The 22,109-nt window shown below is 55.0% G+C and overlaps 1 protein-coding gene across 1 annotated transcript; it reads left to right on the top strand.

The window, feature by feature from the left end:
- Positions 1–160: 160 nt before the first annotated feature.
- Positions 161–13,705, top strand: TMEM92 (transmembrane protein 92). The gene is made up of 5 exons (XM_075559296.1): positions 161–286; positions 11,806–11,831; positions 12,683–12,757; positions 12,890–13,067; positions 13,235–13,705. Exons 1-5 carry the CDS (start codon positions 218–220, stop codon positions 13,334–13,336), a joined length of 450 nt encoding a protein of 149 aa, XP_075415411.1. The 5' UTR covers positions 161–217; the 3' UTR covers positions 13,337–13,705.
- The last annotated feature ends 8,404 nt before the right edge of the window (positions 13,706–22,109 follow it).

Below are 22,109 nucleotides of genomic sequence, written 5' to 3'. Positions count from 1 at the left end.
AGTTGAGCCCTGGAGGCAGTTTTCAACAAACTCCTTCACTTTATCGGTTAATCTCCTGTAACTCCCCAAACCCAACCAAGGCCCCACCCTGCCCCACCCTTCCCTTCCCAAGCCCCGCCCACGCGGGGCGCAAAGCTCCGCCCCCATGCCCAGTCGCGGCCCCGCCTCTCCTTTCCTTTCCTTGTCCGCTTGAGCTTTGTGACCAGCAGGGTCAGCAATGTGGGACCCCTGGGTCCCATATCTCCCACCCATCTTGCTGCTCAGTCTTCTGTCCGGCCTCCAACAGGTGAGGGCTTGGGAGGTACGGCTGTTGGGTGTTTCCGCTCCTGCCTTTCTGTGTCAGGGGCCCCTGGCCTTCTCTTGTCAAAATTTCCTAGAGACCACTTGCAATCCGCCACTTCCTTTCTTCTTAGCCCTGGAGGGGGGGACCGCGGAGGGAGCCCTGAGAAAGTGTGGGTTCTGGGGCGTTTGGCCTGGCCCCCACCCACCACCCATCCAGGCGCTCAGCACCTACTTTGGGTGGGGACTTTGACCCCCAAGTCAGTCTGGGTTTGTCTTCCCGCACCATTGGCCATCGGCTGGGCTTGAGGTGTGGAGGTCTCTGGGGGCGCTTCCCCAGCTGGGTTCCTGCCGTGCTGGGTGACCTTGGGAGCAGTCCAGCCCTCTCTGTGACCTTGCTTCTCTGCTTGTGCCATAGGGGAGAGGTGCCTACTTTGTCTTTCTCTGGAAGAGGGTGTATGTAGCTCCTTGTTTCAGGCTGGGGTCGGATTGGATCTGGCTACCTGACCCGTGGGGCTCAGGGGACCTCAACATCAAGTCATTGAGGCAGGTTTGGGCACTTCCTCCCGGCTCGCCTCATTTCTCCCTAAAACACCAAAACGTGATGGGGACTATCCAACCAGTCTGGGAAACAGGCTGAGTCTGGACTGCGGCTTTCTAACTCGTTTCTGGAGCCCTGGTGGCGCTGTCAGGTAAGCGCCGGATTGCTAACCACAAGGTCTGCGGTCGGTCTGAACTCACTGGTCTCCTCTGGAAGGAAGAAGGTCACTGCTCCCATAAATGTTTACAGCCTGGGAAATGCTAGACAGGCCGACAGGGGTCAGCATGGATTCAAGGGCAGTAGGTTTGGTTTTGGGTTTAAGAAGCCAAAGAAAGTTCTGAACCCCTCCCAAGCATGGGGCTCAGGCACACTGCTGTGCTGTGCTGTCCAGGCCCCAAACGAAATCCTTTTGCCTCCAAGTGGATTCTGGCTCTGACAAACTGGCCCTATGGTTTCGAGGCTGTAGGTTATTGAAGAAGCCGACTGCCACTTTGTTCTGCCCAGGGCAGCCACAGCTGCTGATTCAAACTGCTGGTCTCCCAGGTGAGCAGCTGACGGCTCAACCAATGCATCACCTGGGTTCCCGTGCCCACTGCAGAAAAGTGCTGTGCCTCTCCAGGCAGTACCAGGCCGCAGGCAGGGCATCCCTAATGGTTCCAACCAGCGAGCCAAACATTACTGCAAAAGCCACCAGGTCACACGGGAGTGCGCTAAGTTTGCCCACGATGACCCGGACCCTTACTAAAACCCAGTGTCTCTGGATCGCCTCAGACAAGACCAAGCCAGCTGTCATCACGCCGACTCATGGTGACAACGTCCAATTCCGAGTAGCACCGGGCTCCATTGGGTTTTTCCAGTGGCTGCTTTTCCAAGACATCTCTGGGTGTTCCGATCACCCTCGGGCTTCTAGTTAGTGGCCCGGCGCTTGATGCTTTATGGCGCCCAAGGACACTGCTCAGACAAGACCACCCTTTGGATAAAAGGTAGCCTCGGTGACCTCAGTAGGACCTTCGCTCTCACGCGTGGCCATCGAGGCAATTCCACCTCATAGCGACCCTGCAGGACAGGGTAGAGCCTCCCTGTGGGGTTTGTGAGACTGTAACCCCTCACGGGAGTAGAAACTCATATTCCTACCTCGGAATGCCCGCTAGTTTTGAACAGCTAGTCTGCGGTTCGCAGCCCAGCTGGTAAACCACTACTCCAGAGCTCCTTCAGCAGGAACTTAGGCTCTAAGTCAGCAAACCTCTTCATTACTGCTCTCCTCTTTGTTGGCGGCCAAGAGAAGGAGGGGATGGGTTTGGGGATCTAAAGGTGGGTACCTGAGTGCCTGGGCCCTTCAATTTGTCCCCAGTTCAGCCACCACCCCATGTGCATCGTGTGACTTGGAAGGCTTGCACCCTCTTTGGACCACCTTGTGATGTTCTCTCCTGCCACCGTCCCAGCCAGCTAAGCTACGGTCTGTGACTGAGCGTGGAAAAGGGAAATCACCCCCAACTGCTTTAATTTTATTTTGCCGTTTTTATTGTTCAGCGGGTGACCATTCACAAAGCAAATCTGTTTCCGTGAAAAAATTCATCCACATTTTGTTTCCTGACATTGGTGGCAACCCCCTCTCTGTCGTGTTAGTGGCACTTTTCCCCACTTCCCTCCCTGGGTCCCCATTTCCATTCCTCACTCCTTCCTGCCTGCCTTTGAGCCCCTGTGGCTGATTATAGGGAGGAGCTCATTCTGCACGGACCTCTCTGTAGGCCTGGACCCCTGACTGTGGGTTCAGTCCCAGGTTTGAAGCATGTCTCAGCACCGTTGGGGATTCCACCCATCTCTATAAAAACAGTACGTCTTGATCTTCTTAGGATCTTAAGTCTTGCTCGCTATTTTTCCCTTCTCCCTCTCTGTCCAAGACCTACTGTGAGCCTTCTCAGAATGGCCGGGAGTGGTAGCCGAGTGCTGCCTAGTTCTTCTGATCGCAGGATAGTGTAGGTTGTGGTGTGCAGCGTTCGTGGGTCTTTGGGCTGATTCTTTCCTGGAGCCTTTAGTGCTCCTTATTCTTTGCTCCAGAAGAAGGGAGATGGGCATTGCGTCTTAGATGGCTGCTCAATAGCTTTCCAGACCCACTGGCTATATTCCACCAAAGCAGGGTGTCAACCATGGCTTCCCAGGCTGTGTCATGCCAATGGACCTAGATGCTTCCTGACACTGTGTTCCTGGATCCCCAAGACCAGTGACTCATTCCTTTATGGCGAAGACATTTCCAGAACTTTGCTTCCTGTAGGTTTCACAAGCAATAGCCTTGGATGTATTTGTAGCAGATACAAATACGAATCCAGAGTAAGGAACCCTGTTGGATAGTGGTTATGCACTGGGCTGTGGTCTGCATGGTCGGCAGTTTGAAACCGCCAGCAGCTCCTCAGGAGAAAGGCTTTCTAGTCCTGTAAATAGTTACAGTCTGGGCACAACTGCTGAAGATAAAGCAGGTGAATAAGCAAATGTAGTGAAGAAAGCTGATGGTGCCCGACTATCAAGGATATAGCGTCTGAGGTCTTAACGGATTGAAGGTAAACAAGCGGCCATCTAACTCAGAAGCAACAAAGCCCACATGGAAGAACACACCAGCCTGTGTGATCACGAGGTTCCGAAGGGATCAGTTATCAGGCATCAAAGAACAAAAAATCATATCATTGTGTGCTCACCTCCATGATACGATCGCTGAATACAAATGGGTGCATAAGCAAATGTGGCGAAGAAAGCTGATGGTGCCCGGCTATCAAAAGAGATAGTGTCTGGGGTCTTAAAGGCTTGAAGGTGAACAAGCGGCCATCTTGCTCAGAAGCAACAAAGCCCACATGGAAGAAGCACACCAGCCTGTGCGATCACAAGGTGTCGAAGGGATCAGGTATAAGGCATCATCAGAACAAAAAAATCTTACCATAGTGAATGAAGGGGGAAGTGCAGAGTGGAGACCCAAAGCCCATTTGTCAGCCACTGGAGATCCTCTTGCAGAGGAGTCTAGAGGAGGAGATGAGTCAGTCAGGGTGCAATGTAGCACCAATGAAGAATATAACTTTCCTCTAGTTCCTAAATGCTTCCTCCCCGCCAACTACCATGATCCGAATTCTACCTTGCAAGTCTGGCTAGACCACAGGATGTACACTGGTGCAGATAGGAGCTGGAGGCATAGGGAATCCAGGGCGGATGATCCCTCCAGGACCAGGGGTGTGAGGGGTGATACTGGGAGAGTAGAGAGAGGGTGAGTGGGTTACAAAGAGGGAACCGATGACGAGGATCTACATGTGACCTCCTCCCTGGGGACAGACAATAGAAAAGGGGGTGAAGGGAGTCATTGGACAAAGCAAGATATGACAAAACAATCATTTATAAATTATCAAGGGCTCATGAGGGAAGGGGGAGGGGGGAAAAAAAGAGGACCTGATGCCAAGGGTTTAAGTGGAGAGCATGATGAGGGCAAAGAATGTACAGATGTGCTTTACACAATTGATGCATGTATGGATTGTGATGAGTTGTATGAGCCCCTAATAAAATGTCTAAAATTAAATAAAAAATAGTTACAGTGTGGGAAATGCACAGGGGTCGCTATGAGTCAGCATGGACTGGACGGCAGTGAGTTTTATGCATCAATCGTCTCCGGCAAACCTTGATATGAGGAGGTTTCCAACTCTTTAAAAATCCCATGATCTTTTAGCTCCATTTTTCCAAGAGGCCACGTGCACTGGTGGCTACACACCCGTTCACCTTGCCACCTCTTCCAGCTTGCTTCCTACCTGTGTGTGTTCTCATAAGTCCTGCTGGTGGGTCGGGACTGTGGCTGCAGAATTGTGTGTATGGTAGTATTTGCCTTTGTTATCTTTTACTCTTGGGCACCTCCCAGTGTTTGCTTTCCCCACCGTCATGTTGTGGGCCCTCCCCCTCCCCTCACCCACTCAGCATGGGTCTGCTCTCTCCTTGGTGATCTGCATGGCCTCTCCCTCCGGTTCCCATCCCGGATGTGTCTGTGATTCAACCCGCTGTGACGTTTTTATAAAAGTGGTCTCCGATATTTAATGCCGGTGGGACTTCCGCATTTCTCTCAACAGAAAGCCCTCCGGGTCCATCCGGGTCGTGAGTGTGGCAAGGAGGCTTCGCTGTTCTTTAATGTTGCACAGTCTGTGGCCACCTGGTGCCGGGCACCTGCATGGTTCCATCTTCTGCTGTCGTCCATCATGCTGCAGTGAGCATGCGCGTGCACGTGTCTCTTTGGGTCATGGCTCTTACTGCTCTTGGGTATATAGTCAGTCATGGGATCACTGGGTCATATGGTATTTCTAGTTCAAAGTTTTTCGAAAAAGTTCCATACTGTTTTCCACAGGGCTTGAGCCATTCCTCCGTCAAGCATTTCTCAGTTTGTTGACTGGCAGGATCGTCTGTTCATGTCTTCTGCCTGTTCTTGAACTCGTTCGTCTCTTTGCTGTTGAGGTGTTGGGGTCTTCTTGCACTTCTAGAGATGAGCCCTTGACGAATGGGGCACAGTCAGCAGTTCCTCCCAGGCTGTCGGTTCGCTTTCCTCTCTTGGAGAAGTCTTTTGATGGAAAGGGGCTCCTACAGGGCTAGTGTCACGGTCACTAAGAGTTGGAGCGGACGACATAGCATAGCAGTGCGTTGGAGCTGGTGTTTTTTGCATCAGTTGTAACTCTTCGGCTGCCTGTGCATTTTTAGTTATCCCAACAGTTAGAAGCCCCAAGTCTCAGGAGAGACCAGTCCCAAGAGCAGGAGGACATTATGCTTTGGAAAGCAGAGACTGCGTGAAAAAGAGGAAAACTCTCAGTGAGGTAGATTGGTTGGTACAGTGATTGGTACAGTGGCCCCAACAAGGGCCTGGGACTGAGCAGTGCTTCATTCTGTTGTACATGAAGTCACTGTGAGTCAGAACAAGCTGACCCTGGGTTGGTTGGTTTGTTCTCCATTTGATAATCTTCAGAGTTTTTAATCCATCTTGAAGTAGGTTTTGTATAAAATGGGAGGTATGGCTTTATTTCATTTTTCTACAAATGGATATCTAGTTTCACTGCTAAAGAGACGGTCTCTTCCCCATGTAATGAATTTTGGCCCTTTGGCAAAGACCGGCTCTCCGTAGGAGGCTGGATTTGCTTCTGGGCCCTCAATTCTGTTCCCTTGGCCTGTGGGCCTGCCATTATCCCCGCTCCGGGCCGCTGTGGCTCCCGTGGTTGTGCAGTGGGCACTGAGCTGGGACAGTGTGAGACCGCCTTCATTCTTCTTCAGTAGTGCTCCGCTTATCTGGGGGTCTCTTTCATGTTCGTATAATCTATTATTTGTTGTCCATCTCTGTAGAGAATGATGGTGGAATCTGAATCTGGACTTAGTGGAACATGGCTTGTCCTACTTATGAGAGTCTCTCTTGGTTTCTTGCAGTAGTGGGTTTTTTGGTTTGTTTTCTTTATAAAAGTCTTGCGTGTCAAGAAGAGGTATCAGAAGTTCAAAAACAAGGAGCCAAATTGATGTGAAGGGGCGTGGAGGTAGTGGAGACTCCAAACCCACCTGTGAGATCATTGAATTGGACAGTCCCTCTCAGAAGGGCCACATGGAAGGGCTGATCAGACCAGGGTGTGATACGGCCCGGATGAAACACACAACCATCCTCTTGTTCTTTATGTTCCTCCCCTGACTATTACGGTTTTTATTTGTTTTATCTCATTAATCATGTTAGATTTGCATGTTCATCTGTATATTTAAGATCATTCGGTACATGAACGTCGAGATAGAAGCAATAATAGGAGCAATGGGTCCCTGGGGGTACAGGAAGAGAGAGGAAGTCAGGGAGGGGAAACAGGGAGCTGTTAGCATTGATGATTGTAGAACCCCGCTCGATGGGATCCAATAACAGAGTTGCATGTGAATGGATATATTGGATTGTGTATGATCTGACCAAAAATATATGTTATAGGGGGGGAAGGAATAAGGGTTCCTGAGGGCAGGGTGGGGAAGGGAAGTGGGGAAGGAAGGGGAGCTGATATCTAGGAGTATAAGACAAAAGAAGATGCTTTAAAACCGAGTGTGGTAGCAGTTGTACGACACTGCTCGAGGTGACTGAACTGGGGCATGTTGGGATCTCTGTGAGAGCTCCCAAGAAAAATGATTTTTTTAAAAAAGGTCTTGCGTGTCCCTGGTTCAGTTCATTCCTAACAGTTCATCTTTTGGATGACAACTGTAAATTGTACTGCCTTCCTGGCTTCCTTTTCAGAGGTCTATTCGAGGAGCCCTCTACAGGAATCCGACCGAGTTACAGTCCCTGTAACTGTCTGCTTGTGTCTCCAGGACTCTCTGTGTATAGGATCATGTCATCTGCAAACAGAGGGCATTAGACTTCGTCCTTACCAATTTACATGCCCCCTACCCCACCCCACTCCATCTTCCTTAGCTTGTTGCTCTGGCCAGTGGGTTAAGCAGGGGGAGATCAACCTCAAGGTCAGCAGTTGGAAACCACCAGCAGCTCCATAGGAGCAAGATGAGGCTCTCTGCTCCTGTGAGAGTGTTATGATCTCAGAAACTCACTGGGGCAGCTCTTCTCTGCCCTGCAGGGTCTCTATGAGTTGGAAATGACCTTCTCTCTCTCTCTCTCTCTCTCTCTCTCTCTCAATCTCTTTCTCTATCTATCTATATAAAATAAACCTTTATGGCACCTACAATATCAAATGAGAAAGATATTTTTGATGTTTTACAAGCTTTGGGATCCCTTTACAGATTTTAGATATTATATTCTTTATTCTTAAAACAAATAATAGAACTTCCTTTGTTTTCACACATATATTTGACGTCTTCTCAAATACATAGTTGAACTTTCAAATATATTTCATTAATTCACCTTTCCTTTTTAAAAGAATTTTATTTATTATTAATTGGGAATTCGTACTTACATCATATCATTCCATAGTTCAATCACAGCCAGCAGAATTGTCCACTTGCCACCGCAATCCGTTTCCAAACATTCCTTTTCTACGTGGACTCTTTGACATTGTCTCCCCTTCACCCCGCTCCACCACTGGATGCCACTCCTCCCGAAACCCTATTCTACTTGCTGTCTCTATAGATTCATCAACCCTGGGTTCCATAGACCGAAAAATGAAAAAACATATAACACAACGTCAAGAGGGTGACCCCCAGTGACCTAACATCTCTGGGACATACCCTATTATGTACAAAAGCCAAACAAAACAATACAAACCAAAAACGCAGACAGTTTTGGAAAGCAGGTCAGGTCCAGCATGCATCCTAGGGGGATCTGCATCACATGTGTGCCTTTGATCCTCTCCTCTCCGCTCTCGAAGGCACTCCGTTTAGCACCCGCTTCCCTCCTTTCCCTCCATTGTGGACCGAGGGAGTCCTCCAGAGGCTTGTTTCCTGTGCGGCTCCACAAAGGGATCTTGGGCTCCCAGGGTCACCCACAGCCTTCTCACACTGCAGGCTCCGCTCCAAATCCCTCCTTCGACTTCGGATGGATTCGCAATCCTTTGGCGACTGGTGATGGCGTGCTTCTTCATTGTGGACTTAGTTGGCATCTCGCTTAGATGACTGCTTGTTCTAGAGGGCTTCTAACGCCATACTGGATAGTTCACTGCCTATTTTGGCTGCTGTTGGCATTCTTACTGGTACTCCCCTTAACTTTGCCGGTATTCCTAACTTTAATGATCAGCCAACACTCTTCCATCCACTCCACCACTGTTGATTTATTGCGTGTTGACTAGTCAACGGTGCTGCCATCGAGAAAAATCCCTCCCCTTGGGATTTACAATAAAGTATGTGAGCTGTCGATAGGAGAAACAAGCTCCCCTCCCAGTGCCAGAGGGGCTCAGAGGAGAAGCCAACCTGGAATGTACATGGGGGAGGAATGGTCCAAGTGGAAGCTCCTACCCAACATGCCATCGAGTGCAATCCTGCAAGCTGGCCTGTGGAGATCGGACACAGGATACAAGGGAGGGCAGAACTGGCTTGAGAGTTTGGCCAGCTCTTTAGAAGGGAGAGGAGGCTGCTTTGGGGAGCAAGGCAGGGATCTGAGGGGTGACTGGGTGACTAGAGGCTCTACAGACCAGAAAGCCTGGGAAGAGGACCTGCCTGTGCACACTGGTATGAAACGGTCATGTGTGTTCAGAGAACGCCCAGTGGGGCAGTGGCTGAGGAAACAACAAAAATGTCCATCAGGAGGTGACTAGATCAACAGCACAAGGCATCTGCATGTCGTGAAGTCCTGCTTAGCCATAGAATACCACAGAAAAATCAATGCATTTCAACGACGGGGCCAGTGAAGAATGCTGAACGTGCCGTGCACTGCCAACGGCGCCCACAGATCTGTCTGGGAGGAAGTACAGCCAGAAGGCTTCTTACAGGCAGGCAAGACACAGACTTTGGACGTGCTGTCGGGCGAGACCAGCCCCTGGAGAAGGACACGGGGCTTGGTGGAGAGATCGGGCAGCGGTCAAGAGGAAGACCTTCGACACGGTGGGCTGGCGCAGTGACGGCAACGAGGGGCTCACCCACAGCGGCAGCCGTGAGGATGGCGCCAGGTGTTTTACACGGTGGTACTTACGGTCGCCGTAACAGCGCCTAATAACAGACAACTGCAGAGTGCCATGAAATCTGACACGTGCGCCCCGTGCGTACCCTTGGAGACACGATGCTGAGGGTGGTCGGTCGGTCACACGGATACTGTGTGACCTCACGTCTGGGAAATAGACAGACAGACAGAAGCCAGCCACGATCGGTGGCTTCCCGGGTGGCAGGGAAGGAGCGGGCGTCCAGGCTGCTGGCGCTGCTTGTCCGTTGCCCTCAGGTCCATGTGGATTCTTGGTGGCCCCCGGGGCCTGGTTTGGACAAGGACGGTGAGCGGGGGTACCGCTTAAAGCACAGCCTTGCATCATGGAAGTGTAGGTGTGGAGATGTTTGAGAAGGTCTGGGTTTTGCTCTGTCTCTTTTCATCACAATTAAGCAGTTCTTTAAAAAAAAAACATTAAATGGAAATGAGAGTTGGTTGGGGCCAGGAGTCAGAGAAGGGGCTGGTCACATAGTGAGATTCGGGGAGTCGGGGACTCACTGCCACCGCGTCAGTGCTGACTCCTAGCGGCCCCATCGGACAGGGTGCAACTGCCCCTGTGCATTTTCAAGACTGTCACTCTTCATGGGAGTAGAAAGCCTCCTCTTTCTCTGGAGAAGTGACTATTGGTTTTGAACTGCTGACCTCGAAATGAACAGTCGAACGCGTAACCATTGGCAACCACTCTGCCACCTAGGTGGGTGACAGGGTACAATGTGGGAAAGAAGAGTCAGGGAGGCTAAAGCAAAGAACGAAGCTAATTCTGCTCACTGTCTGCATGGGTGCAGGATGCCCTGGGAGCACAGCAATGGTGGAGTGGGGGTGGAGGGCTGTGCAGGATGTCTTGCGAAGGTTTGGGGGTGTGGTTGAGCACTTGACTGGGTCTGTCTGTGGTTGGTTGGCTACCCTTTGAACGTCGGTGCCTACGAGGGGCAGTGGCATGAGTCTCCAAGGGGCTATCAGATGGAGCTCTGGGGACACAGTGGACATGCATTGGGCTGCTAACCAAAGGTTTGCAGTTTGAAACCACCAGCCGCTCCAAGGCAGGGAAACAGGGCTTTCTACTCCCATAAAGAGCGACAGCCTCAGAAACTCACAGGAGCAGCTCCACCTCGTCCTATAGGGCCGCTGTGGGTCAGCACTGCAGTGCCGTGAGTTTAGTTTTGGGGTTTGGAGCGCCAATTGGGGGGTTCCCAGAATGAGGGCAGAGGCCTGCGGTCTGGACTGCTCTCTGAAGGCCTGCGCTCAGCATGTTGGAGCAGCAGAGGAGGGTCTCTGTTCCCGATGCAGGAGCTGAGGCTGGTTGGCACCAGTGGGCTCAGGCACAATGGTTGGGAAGCTGGCACAGGGCTGGGCGGTGTTTCAGAACTCACTCAGTGGCACAGATCGGGGCTGGTTGCGAGGAGTCCTGTCAACGCAGTGGTTAAACACCCCGTTGGCACCCACTGGCCTGGAGAGTTGGGAGTCGGAATGGGACAGCAATCTAATGGAGGCCCAGGGAGCCACTGCATGGGTTCCCAACAGGTTGGTGAGATGGTCAGATTTGCGTTCCAAGAAGAAGCTCCCGCCCGGGGTCACGAGTGACTTGGGGAAGGGACAGGGGGAGCTGATGGTGGTGTCCCTGACCACAGGCATGCCACAGACTTGGGGAGGAGACGAAGGATAGGGAGAATGTGGTGGGAGGGATGGGAGTGTGGGAGAAGAGGAAGGAGATCTGGGGGCTAAGTGTCTGCTGGAGGCGGGGGGGGGGGACTCTGTGCAAAGCCTGGGCCTGAGAAGCCCAGCACCGCAAGTGGGTCCCACTGGGGAAGTCCTGCTGGGAGGTACCTGAGCAACATCTGCGTAGAGCCCTGGGCCCCTGTGTAGTTACAGAATCTACTGTCACCTTGCACGAAGGGGTGGAGTCTAGGCTGTCAATCAGGTCATAGCCAATGAGGCCTCTGTGTGGGCCTGGCCTTCTCCTGAGGATTCTGGGAACTCCGGTCTTCTTCCCTGGAGGCGGAGCACACACTCTCTCTGCTTCACCTTCCTGCTGACAAGACACATGGAACCATGCTGATCCCAGCCAGAGCCCTGGAGCTGGAGGAGACCCACACCAGCGCTGAGATGCTTCCACAAGACTCTGAACCCACAGGCCTGTGGTCTTCCTGCATTCAGCATCATTGCATGTGTTGTGTGAGTCTGAAGAGGACTTTATAGACTGGAATTGGACACATGGGTGGTATTAGACTTATGGACTTGATCTGGACTGGGCCAGGATGTTTTCTTAATGTACAATTGCTCTTTGATATAAAGCCCTCTCTTACACATATATGAGTGTCTCTGGATTTGTTTCTCTAGTCCACCCAGACTAACACAGCCCCTGACCTCTACCTCTCTTCTTCCACAGGTTGGAGCCAAATGTGATCTCTTCTTGTAAGTCTGGGGCTTGGGCAGGTTGGGGGCGGGGGGGGGGGACGCACGCCCACTTCAGACCCTCTCTGCCTTGGTGGGAATCAGGAAACGCCTCATCCATCACCCTCCCCCGCTCCTGTTCCAGCCGTCTAGACCATCCCGTACCCCGAGTGGGGAAGTCCACCAAATCCCTCCTCCTGCCAACTAAGCCAGGAAGCAGGGCTGAAGCCACACGGCAGTCTGTGTCCTGAGGCCTCAGGCCATCTCTTCTTTGAGAGTCCCAGAGGGCTGGGGGCTGTGTGTATGTTGGGGTGGGGGGGGGTCCCTAAGATAGAAAGGCTAAAAAGTCAGAGTGCATGACTGCCTGGGCCCTCAGGGTACCCCCCCCCCCCCCCCGCTCTGCAGCTGCCCCGCCCCATGTGCTTGGGAGACCCACAGGCGGTCAGGGCAGGGGAGCGTTTCCATTAGGTCAGCGCGGGTGCCCTGCCAGGCAAGCTAGTTCCTGGACCCTCTGCACTGGCCCCTGTCCACAGCTAAGGGAGCCAAGTGAGGGACGTCATGTCCCAGATAGCGCCCAACCTCCACCTCTGCCCAGGGGGGCCGATGAGCAGGGCGTCGATTGCACCCTTTTATAGAGGAAGAGGGGAAGGCCCCAGAGAGAGTCGTGGCTTGTCCACATGCGCACAGTGATAGGAGCCTGAGCCCTGGGCCGGGGTTCCTGCCCCGGAACTCGGAGAGCCTCTTTCCCTTAGCCTGACCCCTCCCCAGGGCTATGGCTCCTGCTCTGAGTAGGTGGGTACGCTCCGGAGACTGGGGTCTTTCTGCTGCTCCACCGTGGTGCCTACAGCCCCCTTCTGCCTCCTCCCCCCCAGCACCTGCCCGGAAGGGTTCTACTGCTGTGGTGACCGCTGTTGCAGAGAACGGAAGGCCCTCTCCAGCCCCTTGAGGTGAGCCCGGCCCAGCGCCCCGCGCCCTGACCACCCAGCCCAGGCGGGACTTGCTGCCTCAGGGGTGGCCCTGGGGGAGGGGCGGCAGCCCAGGGACCTGAGGTCATGGTGGTCGCCCTTGTCCTTCTGCAGTGTTTTCATCATCTTCTTCCTGGTGAGCCTGCTCCTCCTGTCCGTCTGTGGCCTGGCCAGGTACTTCTGCCGGGCCTGCAAGAAATCTCAGGAGGATCCTCCCCTGGCCCCGCCCACCAGTGCCCCCCCAGAGCAGGCCTGGCCATGCACCTTGGAGCCCCCACCCCCCTACAGCGAGGTGAGTGTTTCTGGCCCCACTTCCTGCTCCCACTGGTGTCTGCATTTTCGAGAAACGTGTGTGTGTGTGTGTGTGTGTGCGTGTGTGTGTGTGTGTGTGGTGGGACAGGGTGGCCAGTGCTTGGGCCCAGGAAGACTGAATCCTTCTTTCCCCCCCGCCCCCCGCAGATTATCCAGATGCCCGCCCCGGTGCCCCCCGCGGAGCCACCCCCACCCTACAGTATCCAGCTCCAGGAGGCCCCCAGAGGCCTTGACAACCCCACCTTCTGACCCCTGGAATTCCCATGCACCCACCCTGCCATGTGTCTGGACATCCTTGAGCATGACTTATGTACCCTCGCCCCACCCAGCTGCCTCTCCTGTCCTCAAGGCTGGCTGGAAGCAGTGCCCGTCCCACCGCCCATGTCCAGGCTGCCAGGAGGATGTGGCAGTGGCAGTGGAAGGGGCGCTCTGGAGGATGGCAGAGCCCCGGGTGGAGGTGCACACTCTCCATGGGACACCCAGCCCTGAGCCATCCGAGAGTGGGCACTTGTTCCGCATGAGAGACTGGCTCTGAACCGCCGCCTCCCTGTTCTGTGTGAGCGGAGAAGGCCCCCCGCACAGCCTCCCGGACACACGCACACACACACATGCACTAAACGTCCGCTGCTGACTCCTGAGTCCGCTTCTGTCTGTGGCTCGGTGGGTGGGGAATCAAGTCCAGGCCCTGGCAGCAGGGTCCGGGCAGAGGCCACGGCGCTGCAAGCCCCACCGCTGGGGGCCCCCCGGGGAGCTTTGGCTGCAGACCCTGGAGAGTTTACATTCAAGGGCCCCACAGCCCAGGAGAGGGTGCAGCGTAAGCCTTGACCTCTGCTTTCTCCAATGCTAAAGAGCCTGGCTGTGGGTGAGCATAAACTGGGGGTGTCCCGCCCCTCCTCTCCCTGCCTCCCTGGGAGGCCTGGGGCTTACCTCCCCTGTCTCTTTTCTCGAGTTGGGGGTGGGGTTTTGAGGAGCCAAGAAAGGGTTGGGGTCAGCGACTAGGCAGAACCACCTGAGGGAGGTGGGGATGAGGGCAGCCATGGAAGGATGGGGAATCAGAAGACCTTGCCCAGCCCAGCCTCCCAGATCTCCCAGAGGGAGGAGAGGGGGTAGCAGATCCGGCCCTGCTCCTCCAAAGACCCACCAGGGTCTTTGCTGAGCAAACAGCCTCCTGGGGGCCAGGAGCCAGGGGCCTGGCATGGGTTCACACAGAGTAAAAGACACCCCCTAGATTCTCATCCCTGCTCAGGATCCCTGGGACAGGGCCAGCCTCTTCCCCGGGGAACCTCATGTCCGCACTGTCCCCTGCAGCCCAGAGGTGCTGGCTGCTCCCCAGGCAGAGAGCACAGCATTGCTGCTGGTCAAAGCCCCTGCCAGGATAGCAGGGAGCACTGCAATGTCTTCTACCCTCGGGGCACCAGGGCCCAGGCAGGTGGCAGGGGTGGGGCGGGGGCACAGCCAGCCCAAGGATGCCAGGAGACTGGCTGTCTTGGTGGGCGCCACAGAGGGGAGTGGGGGGGCGGGGGACACCACCCACGTCTCCCACAGCCCAGGAGACCCAGAGCACCCCTTGAGCTCAGCCTGGCTCGCACTTGAGGGCAGCCTTGGAGCTGGGCACGAATGCTACCCATCCAGCAGATGCCCCCCCCAAGCTCCCCATAGGTGGGCTTACCTACCTCCCGGCTCCAAGGAAGGGATGCTTTCATACTTGGGGTCTCTGCCCAGTGAATATCAAAGCCAAGAAGACCCCCTCCATGCCACAGCCTAGTCAGTCCCTGGAACGGAGTCTCCTGCCCACCGCCTCCCCTCTGAGGGCCCCACACTGCAGGACGTTTGCCCCTCAGGCCTCTCCAGGTTGGAAGGACTCCCACCCAGGGCAGAGCTCTGGCCCTTCTCTGGCACAGGTGGTGGCGGTGGTGAGTGGCTCGGACCCACCTTTGGCTGTGGTTGCTCTGCCCGACCAAGGGCAGCCAGGAGTGGCATGGGCTTGGAGGTGTGGGTCCTCCCCTAAGGGGCACCATCCTCCAAGGGCCAGGAAGTGCATGAGCAAGGGGCCAACAGTGCCCACTTGCCTGGCCGCCCCCTGTGGACCCTGCTGCCGGATTCCGAGTATCTGGGGACAAGAACTGCCAAGGAGGTCACCACCATGCCAAAGTGGGAGGGTTCCTGGCACCAGAGACCTCCACCTGAAGGTGGGGCACACCGCTACAGGGACTCCCTGAAGGCTGACAGGGCCTGTGTGTGTGTGTGAGGGGGGGTGTTTGAGACTGAATGGGTTGGGGGCAGGGAGGGGTTGGGGGCCTGTTACCATGTGACTGAGGCAGCAAGTGACCTGGTGCTGCTTTAAAATTGTCAGTAGGTATGTGTGGGGAGGCCCTGGGCGATGTCAGCGGTGAAGAGCCTGGCTGACTGAGAGGTGGGAGGTCAAAGCCTGGCTACGCCGTGCGCACACACACACACACACACACACACACACGAGTTCGCCACGAGTGAGAACCGACTCGGCGGCCGTGGCTGTTGTTTTGTTTCATTTCTAAAGCACAGTTTGGCAGGAAGGTTATCTCAACGGCCGAACGGCAGACCCAGAGCTGTTGACAAGATTGGAGGCCAAGCACTGAGTTCCGGCACCGGACTGGTGGGGGCAGCAGGAGGACGAGACAGAGGCGGCACTGTGTGGACAGGGCAAGCTCCGACGGCAGAGCCTGGGCTTGCTGCTGCCCTCGCAGGGTGAAGACCTGCCCCCGTGGGGGGGGGGGGGGCTGTATGAGAGACCTGCATTAAAGACCTTTTCTCAAGGATGACAAGCTGTTGGGCAGCGTCCAAGTGCTTCTGATTCACAGCAGCGACCCTCTAGGACCGAGTAGAACTGCCCTGTAGCATTTTCTCGGCTGCCACGCTTACAGGGAGGTTTGGTGGTGTCGTGAGTTATGTGTGGGGTGGCTGACCACAAAGGGAACAGTTCAAAACCACTGGTATCTCTCCAGGAGAAAGTTGAGGCTTCTGTTCCTCTGTAAGAGCTCCCAATCAAGTGATTTAGAAAGGGGATTCAAGACTTGGAGGCCCGCAGGCAGCTACAGGGGGGTTCTGGGACGGAGTGACGTCATGTCAGCAAGAGTGGTTTGGGGGTTTGTTTAATCTTGACGGGACCCAGAGCCATTGTGAATTGACTCCAAGTCCTGGTGGCCCGGCAGTTAAGCTGAGAGGTGGGTTGTTTGGGCCCAGGAAGACGAGGTAGTCTGCGTCCGTGGGCGCCCCAGTAGACATTTCTACTCCACCCTCAGGCTCCCTGAGAGTCGGAATCAACTCGAGGACAGAGAACCTTAGTCTCCAGGGACTCAGGGGTGCCACAGCTTTCTCCCCTGGAGTGACTGGTGTGCATCCAAACCATTGCGGCCTCCTCTGCCTGTGATCCTCCTGATGTGGTCCTGTGGTGCCAGGGCAGGAATGACCGGGTCTATGTTGGCTGCTGGTAGGAGTAGAAATGGGGTGACCTTCTGGGAGGGCAGTCTAATGATAACCATTCACCAAACAAACCCAAACAGCCAGCGAGGTGATGCCACCTCACGATAGCTAGAGGTCAGGGTAGAACGACCCCTGTAGGTTTCTGGGATGGACCGTTTATGGGGCTAGAGGCCCCATCTTTCTCCCATGGAGTGGCTGGTGGTTTTGAACTCCAGACCTTTCAGTTCACAGCCTAATGTATAACCACTGAGCCACCGTACTCCTTGAGCAGTCACACCACAGGTATCTACACAGCTCCTGCTACATACGGGTGGGCAGCCGGTCCCTGGCCCTGGGTAGCCATTGCATTTGTAAATGCAGCAGTTCCACCTCCAGGTGCAGCTTTCAGAAATGCCCGTGACAGGGTCGCCATGGGGAGAGAGGGCATTAGGAGGTCATGGAAAGATTCGTAAAGGTCCACTGGCAGACCAGTTAAATCCACCCGGGAGCTCCCACTGGGAATGCCAGGCAGCTGCTCAAAAGCATGACTTTCTAAGAAGTGGGTCCCTAGGCCCCAGCCGGGCACCTTGTGACCCAAACAAGGGACATGCTGCAGAGTAGCAGGAAGCCATCTCCAGGGTGTGTCTCGTCCCCACACGGAAGGACCTCGCCCTTCGCAAGCGCACAGGTCAGATCCAGAGAGCCAACCCCTGGGGCCACTGGGAATGAGGTGGGAAGCGGGTGGAGGTGGCCACTTGGAAAGGGACCTTTGTGTTCCGTGCCTCTGTGGGTTTGTGCAGTGCGGAAGTTTTGCCTGTGTGAACTTGAGCGAGGGCAAATACTGCCTGGCGAATTTCTAAGGATGGGCAAGTATGTGGAGACCAAAGTTCATGAGTGGTTACCAGGAGCCGATCGGAAGGAGAGGCAGATTGCTTGGGGTTGCGGAGGGAGGGCACTGAGATCTGTGAGAAGACATGGAAATCCTGGAGATAAATCATGGGCAGCGGCGGGACCACACAACCAGCAGATGCCACCGAAGTGTACCCAGCAGAACGCTGGAAAGGCCACAAGGTGCTGGGCTTATGTTTACCACAATAAAGAAAAGTAAGAGGGAGAGAGATTTGTTTATCAGAAAACAGGCAGCTGTCACCGAAGACACACCCGGTGAACTTTGATCAGGAGCAGGAGAGAGTTTATCAGTTCAGCTATGAGGAAGAGGCTAAGGAGATCCAGACCGAGGAGACATGTGACATGCGTCAGCTCAGGGGACAGACAGGCGGTGGTGAACATGGGATGCCCTAAGCCGCAAAGGATTCGTTTGTGTGCGCACAGGTTTGTCCCAAACAAAGCACTTCTGAGCGGGTCTCTGGGGTCGGTGGTGACTGCGGTTCTTGGGTTGTCTCATTGGGACAACTCTCCGCCATCAAGTCAATGCCAGCCCGTCTCGACCCCGGAGCGCAGGGCCGGGTTGCCCCCGTGGATTTCCGAGACCGTGACTCTACTGGAGCAGAAAGCCCTCGCTTGCTTCTGTGGAGCCACGGGTGGTTTCGAACAGCTGACCTTCTGGTTAGCAGCCCAACACGTGCCTTCCCAGGAAAGGTCCAATCCACACGAGCTTCCCAGGGGATCTGCTAGGCCAGTCCTCTCAGCGTCAGCTCAGAAGGTCATAGCCACTGTTTCGTGGGGTCCAAAGAGGGTCATCTGAATCGACTTTCTCGAAGGACACGGCATGGTCACGAGGTCTTATTGTGAAGAAGTTTTAAGAAAACTGGGAGCTGCATTGGTGAGAAAAAGAGCCGGGAAAGTTGCACCACGGGAAAACATGCCCCCCCCCCTCACAACAGTGGGCCCCGGCTCGGTCTTCACAGGTAGCAAGTCGGCTCTAGGAGCAGCTTCCCTGGGAAGTTTCATTCCATCCACCCTGCGTCCCTGACCTGGCTCTTTCAGACGCTTGTTTCCAGAACTCCAAGAACCTCTAAAGCACACACGTCGAGCCTCTCGTGGATGTGATGTGGTGTGAATCCAGAGCGCGGAGCTCCTTGGAGACGGTTGCGAGCAGCGGTTCTCAACCTGTGGGTCGTGACCCCTTCACAGGGTCGCCCAAGACCTTCAGAAAACACATTATTTTCCATGGTCTTAGGACCCGAGACACCGCTCCTCTATCATCTCCAGGCGGGTCCTCCCACATGCAGATATGCCCACCTACGAGTATCCGGCATGAAGACTGTTACCCACGCTACACCGTGCTTCCAGACAAAATGTCCCTTGTCGTTAGAAATAAATATTTCACGATATATAATGGCATTTTGTGTGTGTGATTGATTCATCATGATGCTTTCATGATGTTCAATTTGTAACAATGAAAATATATTCTGCCTATCAGATAGTTACATGAAGATTCATAACAGTAGCAAACTTACAGCGATGAAGTAGCCACGAAAACACTGTTCTGGGTGGGGGTCACCCCCACATGGGGGACCGGATGAAAGGGTGCCGGCCTGAGGAGGGCAGAGACCTGGAGGGATAGAGGGGTGGAAATGCCGCCTTCAGCCGTGGCCCCCCGACCATGGCCCTTCGTTAACTCCACGGGGTCTGGCCACGGCTCCATTGTCAGCTAAGCAGCAGACAGCTGTGAAGGGAAGCGGGGTACGCATACCTCAGAAGAATGGCCCATTTTCTATCAGAGGGGCTGCATGCGCCCCGGCTGCAGCTCAGAAGGGCGAGGAAGAGGGCAGGAAGGAAACGGGAACTCGGGAAGGAAGTGGGACACGTGCTGCTGCGGTGCCGGGGTCACACTCGGTGACAGAAAAACAAAGTGTGTGCGAGGGTTTGAACAGGAGACCGATGTCCTGTGTGAACTCTTCACTGCATTTACAACAAGAAGCTTACAAGAGAAGAGGCCCAGAGGAGGACATGTCCACAGACAACAAGTCCCTGTGATTTCTGCCTTCCCGTGGCAGTCAGACTTTATGTCAACTAGATGTTCCTGGCGAGGGGTGGAGTCCGACCTGGCAATCAGATCACAGCCCAGTGCTGTCTCTGGGGGCGTAGGTGGGGGTGGGGGTGCCCTTCTTATAAGTGGAACCCAGGGGCCCACACTCTTGTTCTCTGACCCTTCACCTTCGTGTTTGCTGGCCACCAGGAGCCCGGCCACGTTTCCACTGACCGTGGATGCACACGACTGCGCCCCCGACCTGTGGGCTCCCTGCGTTCCGCCCGCATCATTGTCTGTGGCCGCATCCGTCTGAAGAGGGACTAATGGGCTTGAGTCGGACTGGGCTTTCTTGGTACACGATCCCTTCTTGATGCAAAGCTCTTTCTTAAACATCGATGAGGGTCCCAGGTTTGCTTCTCGAGTCCACCCGGCCCGACACACGCCCGGCGCACCTGTACGCATGAGAGGAGCAAGACAGGAATGCCCACCTGTTGGCCGCTCTCAAGAGCTTGAGAATTCATCTCTTCTGGTTGGTTTAGCAGTTCAGACCCAATACATGAAGAAGGAGCGTCTGCACTGCTGAATAAATGGATCAGTATATGAATGAAGGGTTGACTAAATGCGAGACGGACCACCAGACCTGACAGCCCGGGCCTCGCTCTGCAAAGCGGTTCCCGGAAGACCCTGTGGAGGGGGTGCTTAAGGTGTGGCATGATGAATGGGGGAGGGTCTCAAAGCACTTGTTCCTGGGGGTGGGAGGGTGAGGGGCTGCTCCTGTAGGAAACGAGAAGGGGAGCGGCCAACAAGCGCCTTCCCTCTCAGAGAACCCGGATAGGAGAAATGGGCAACCCTCCTTGGCCTTGGCTGTTGGCGTCACCCTCCTGGCAAAGCTCGAGCTTCAGCTCAAGGAGCCCTGGTGGCTGCCAGGTCGTCTCTCAGCTGCCCATGGAGACGTTGGTGGTCTGGACCCACCCAGCTGCTTCCTGGGCAAACGAGACCTGGCGATCTGCCCTGGAAAGACCTCAGTCTTGGCCGCTCAACTCTGTTACCTGGATGGAGGTACTCTGAGTCAAAAGCAGACTCCAGGCACCTAACACACACCACCTTCCGCGTCCCAGCCTTCCCTCCAGCCCGCCGTGGCCACCCACTAGCGCGGCCAGACCCTACCTTGTCACCCCGATGCCCTCAGGCACCCCTCTAAGAGCATCATCTCCTATTTTTCCATCACACAGCACCCCTGAGCTCGCGGAAACCTCCGGGCATCGGCTTCCCCCCTTTCAGCCCTGTCATGATCACAGGCCCTCACATCCCGTCTGACCCACTCTGGTTCCCTGAGTCGTCGCTGTAGGCACCGGCCCTAGCTCCACCTCAGCTCCCTTACCCTTTCTCCCCATTATTATACTCCCCTGGTGGAACCCCAAATTCTTCTGGGAGCCCCTCAACTGGAATTGGCCAACAGCCAGCATACGTACGGGATCGGACTCGCTTCAAAGTCAAAATCGTCCATGTCCAGCTGCCCTTAGGCCCTGCGCTGTACCCAGGAGCTTCAACATCGCCCCGCTGGAAACTACTAGTTCCCACCTTCCTGACGGAACCCTGACGATGTGCTTACGAGCTGGGCTGCTAACCACAAGGCCAGCAGTTCAAAGCCACCAGCCGCTCCATGGGAGAAAGATGAGGGAGGCTTTCTACTGCCATGAAGAGTCACAGTCTTGGAAACCCACAGGGGCAGGTCTACCCTGTCTGACAGGGTCCCTGCGAGTCGGCATTGACCTGGTGGCAGGGAGGGGTTTTGGTCTGGGTTTGTAAGCTCTTCGAAAGGAGTCCTTGATGCCACCCTACCTGAACATTTGACTGCCAATCAAACTGAGGGCAGTCCCAATCCTGCGGCCCCTCCGTGGGAGAAGCCCCCGTGGGAGAAGATGCTTCTGCAAAGAGGGCAAGCTGGGAAACCTGGTGGGCAGGCCCGCTCTGTCCTGCAGGGCCCTTAGGCGTCCAAATCCACCCAGTGGGTTTTCTACTCTCTCCACGGAGTCCCTGGAGAGACTAAATGCTCAACCACAGGCTTAAGGCTGGTGTGTGGACACCCCCCCCTCTCCAGGGGTCTCGGAAGTCAGGCCTGGCATCTGCTTCTGAGAGGTGACAGCCTTAAAAAGCCCTGCACACTGGAAGGTCCCCATGAGCTGGAATGAACTTGACCATGGAAGACCTCTTCCACTCTCCCACACGCCCAACCTCAACATCAGAGGGCGGTGCCAGCACATACTCTGAGGGGAAGGGGGTGGGGTCCAATCAGAGGAGAAGCACCTTGACTTTCTCACCTGCCCGCCGGTACCCACACTCACCTCCTTTCCTCTGCTCTCTGTGGGAGCTACGTGCCACGCCTCCACCTGGGCCCTGAATCCCACCCGCCAGTCCCGCACCTTCTCAGGACCCCACTCCTGTGTCATCAGTATCTTCCTCTATTGGACCAGAATCACCTGCCTCTAAATATCGCCTCCCCAAGGTCCTCGTTCCCCCCTGCGATTCCGCTTCCTCCATGTTCTCATCCCAGCCACCTCTGTCCCCATCACTACAGGAGGCGGCTCTTGTCCAGGTCAACATGACCCACAGTTTGCTGAAGTCAAGGTCAGGTCTCTGGCCTCATCT

This window comes from Tenrec ecaudatus, chromosome 10 (genome assembly GCF_050624435.1).
Source record: "Tenrec ecaudatus isolate mTenEca1 chromosome 10, mTenEca1.hap1, whole genome shotgun sequence".
In the NCBI taxonomy this organism is placed as follows: domain Eukaryota; kingdom Metazoa; phylum Chordata; class Mammalia; order Afrosoricida; family Tenrecidae; genus Tenrec; species Tenrec ecaudatus.
Note: the sequence above shows the minus strand (reverse complement) of the source record. Positions and strands in the feature narration are given on the sequence as shown.

Excerpts from the sequence above, each read along its gene's own strand:
- TMEM92 (XM_075559296.1), top strand. The coding sequence starts at position 218 with ATGTGGGACCCCTGGGTCCCATATCTCCCACCCATCTTGCTGCTCAGT. Across the intron at positions 287-11,805 it reads TTCTGTCCGGCCTCCAACAG|GTTGGAGCCAAATGTGATCT; the intron begins GTGAGGGCTTGG and ends CTTCTTCCACAG. Across the intron at positions 13,068-13,234 it reads CCCCACCCCCCTACAGCGAG|ATTATCCAGATGCCCGCCCC; the intron begins GTGAGTGTTTCT and ends CGCCCCCCGCAG.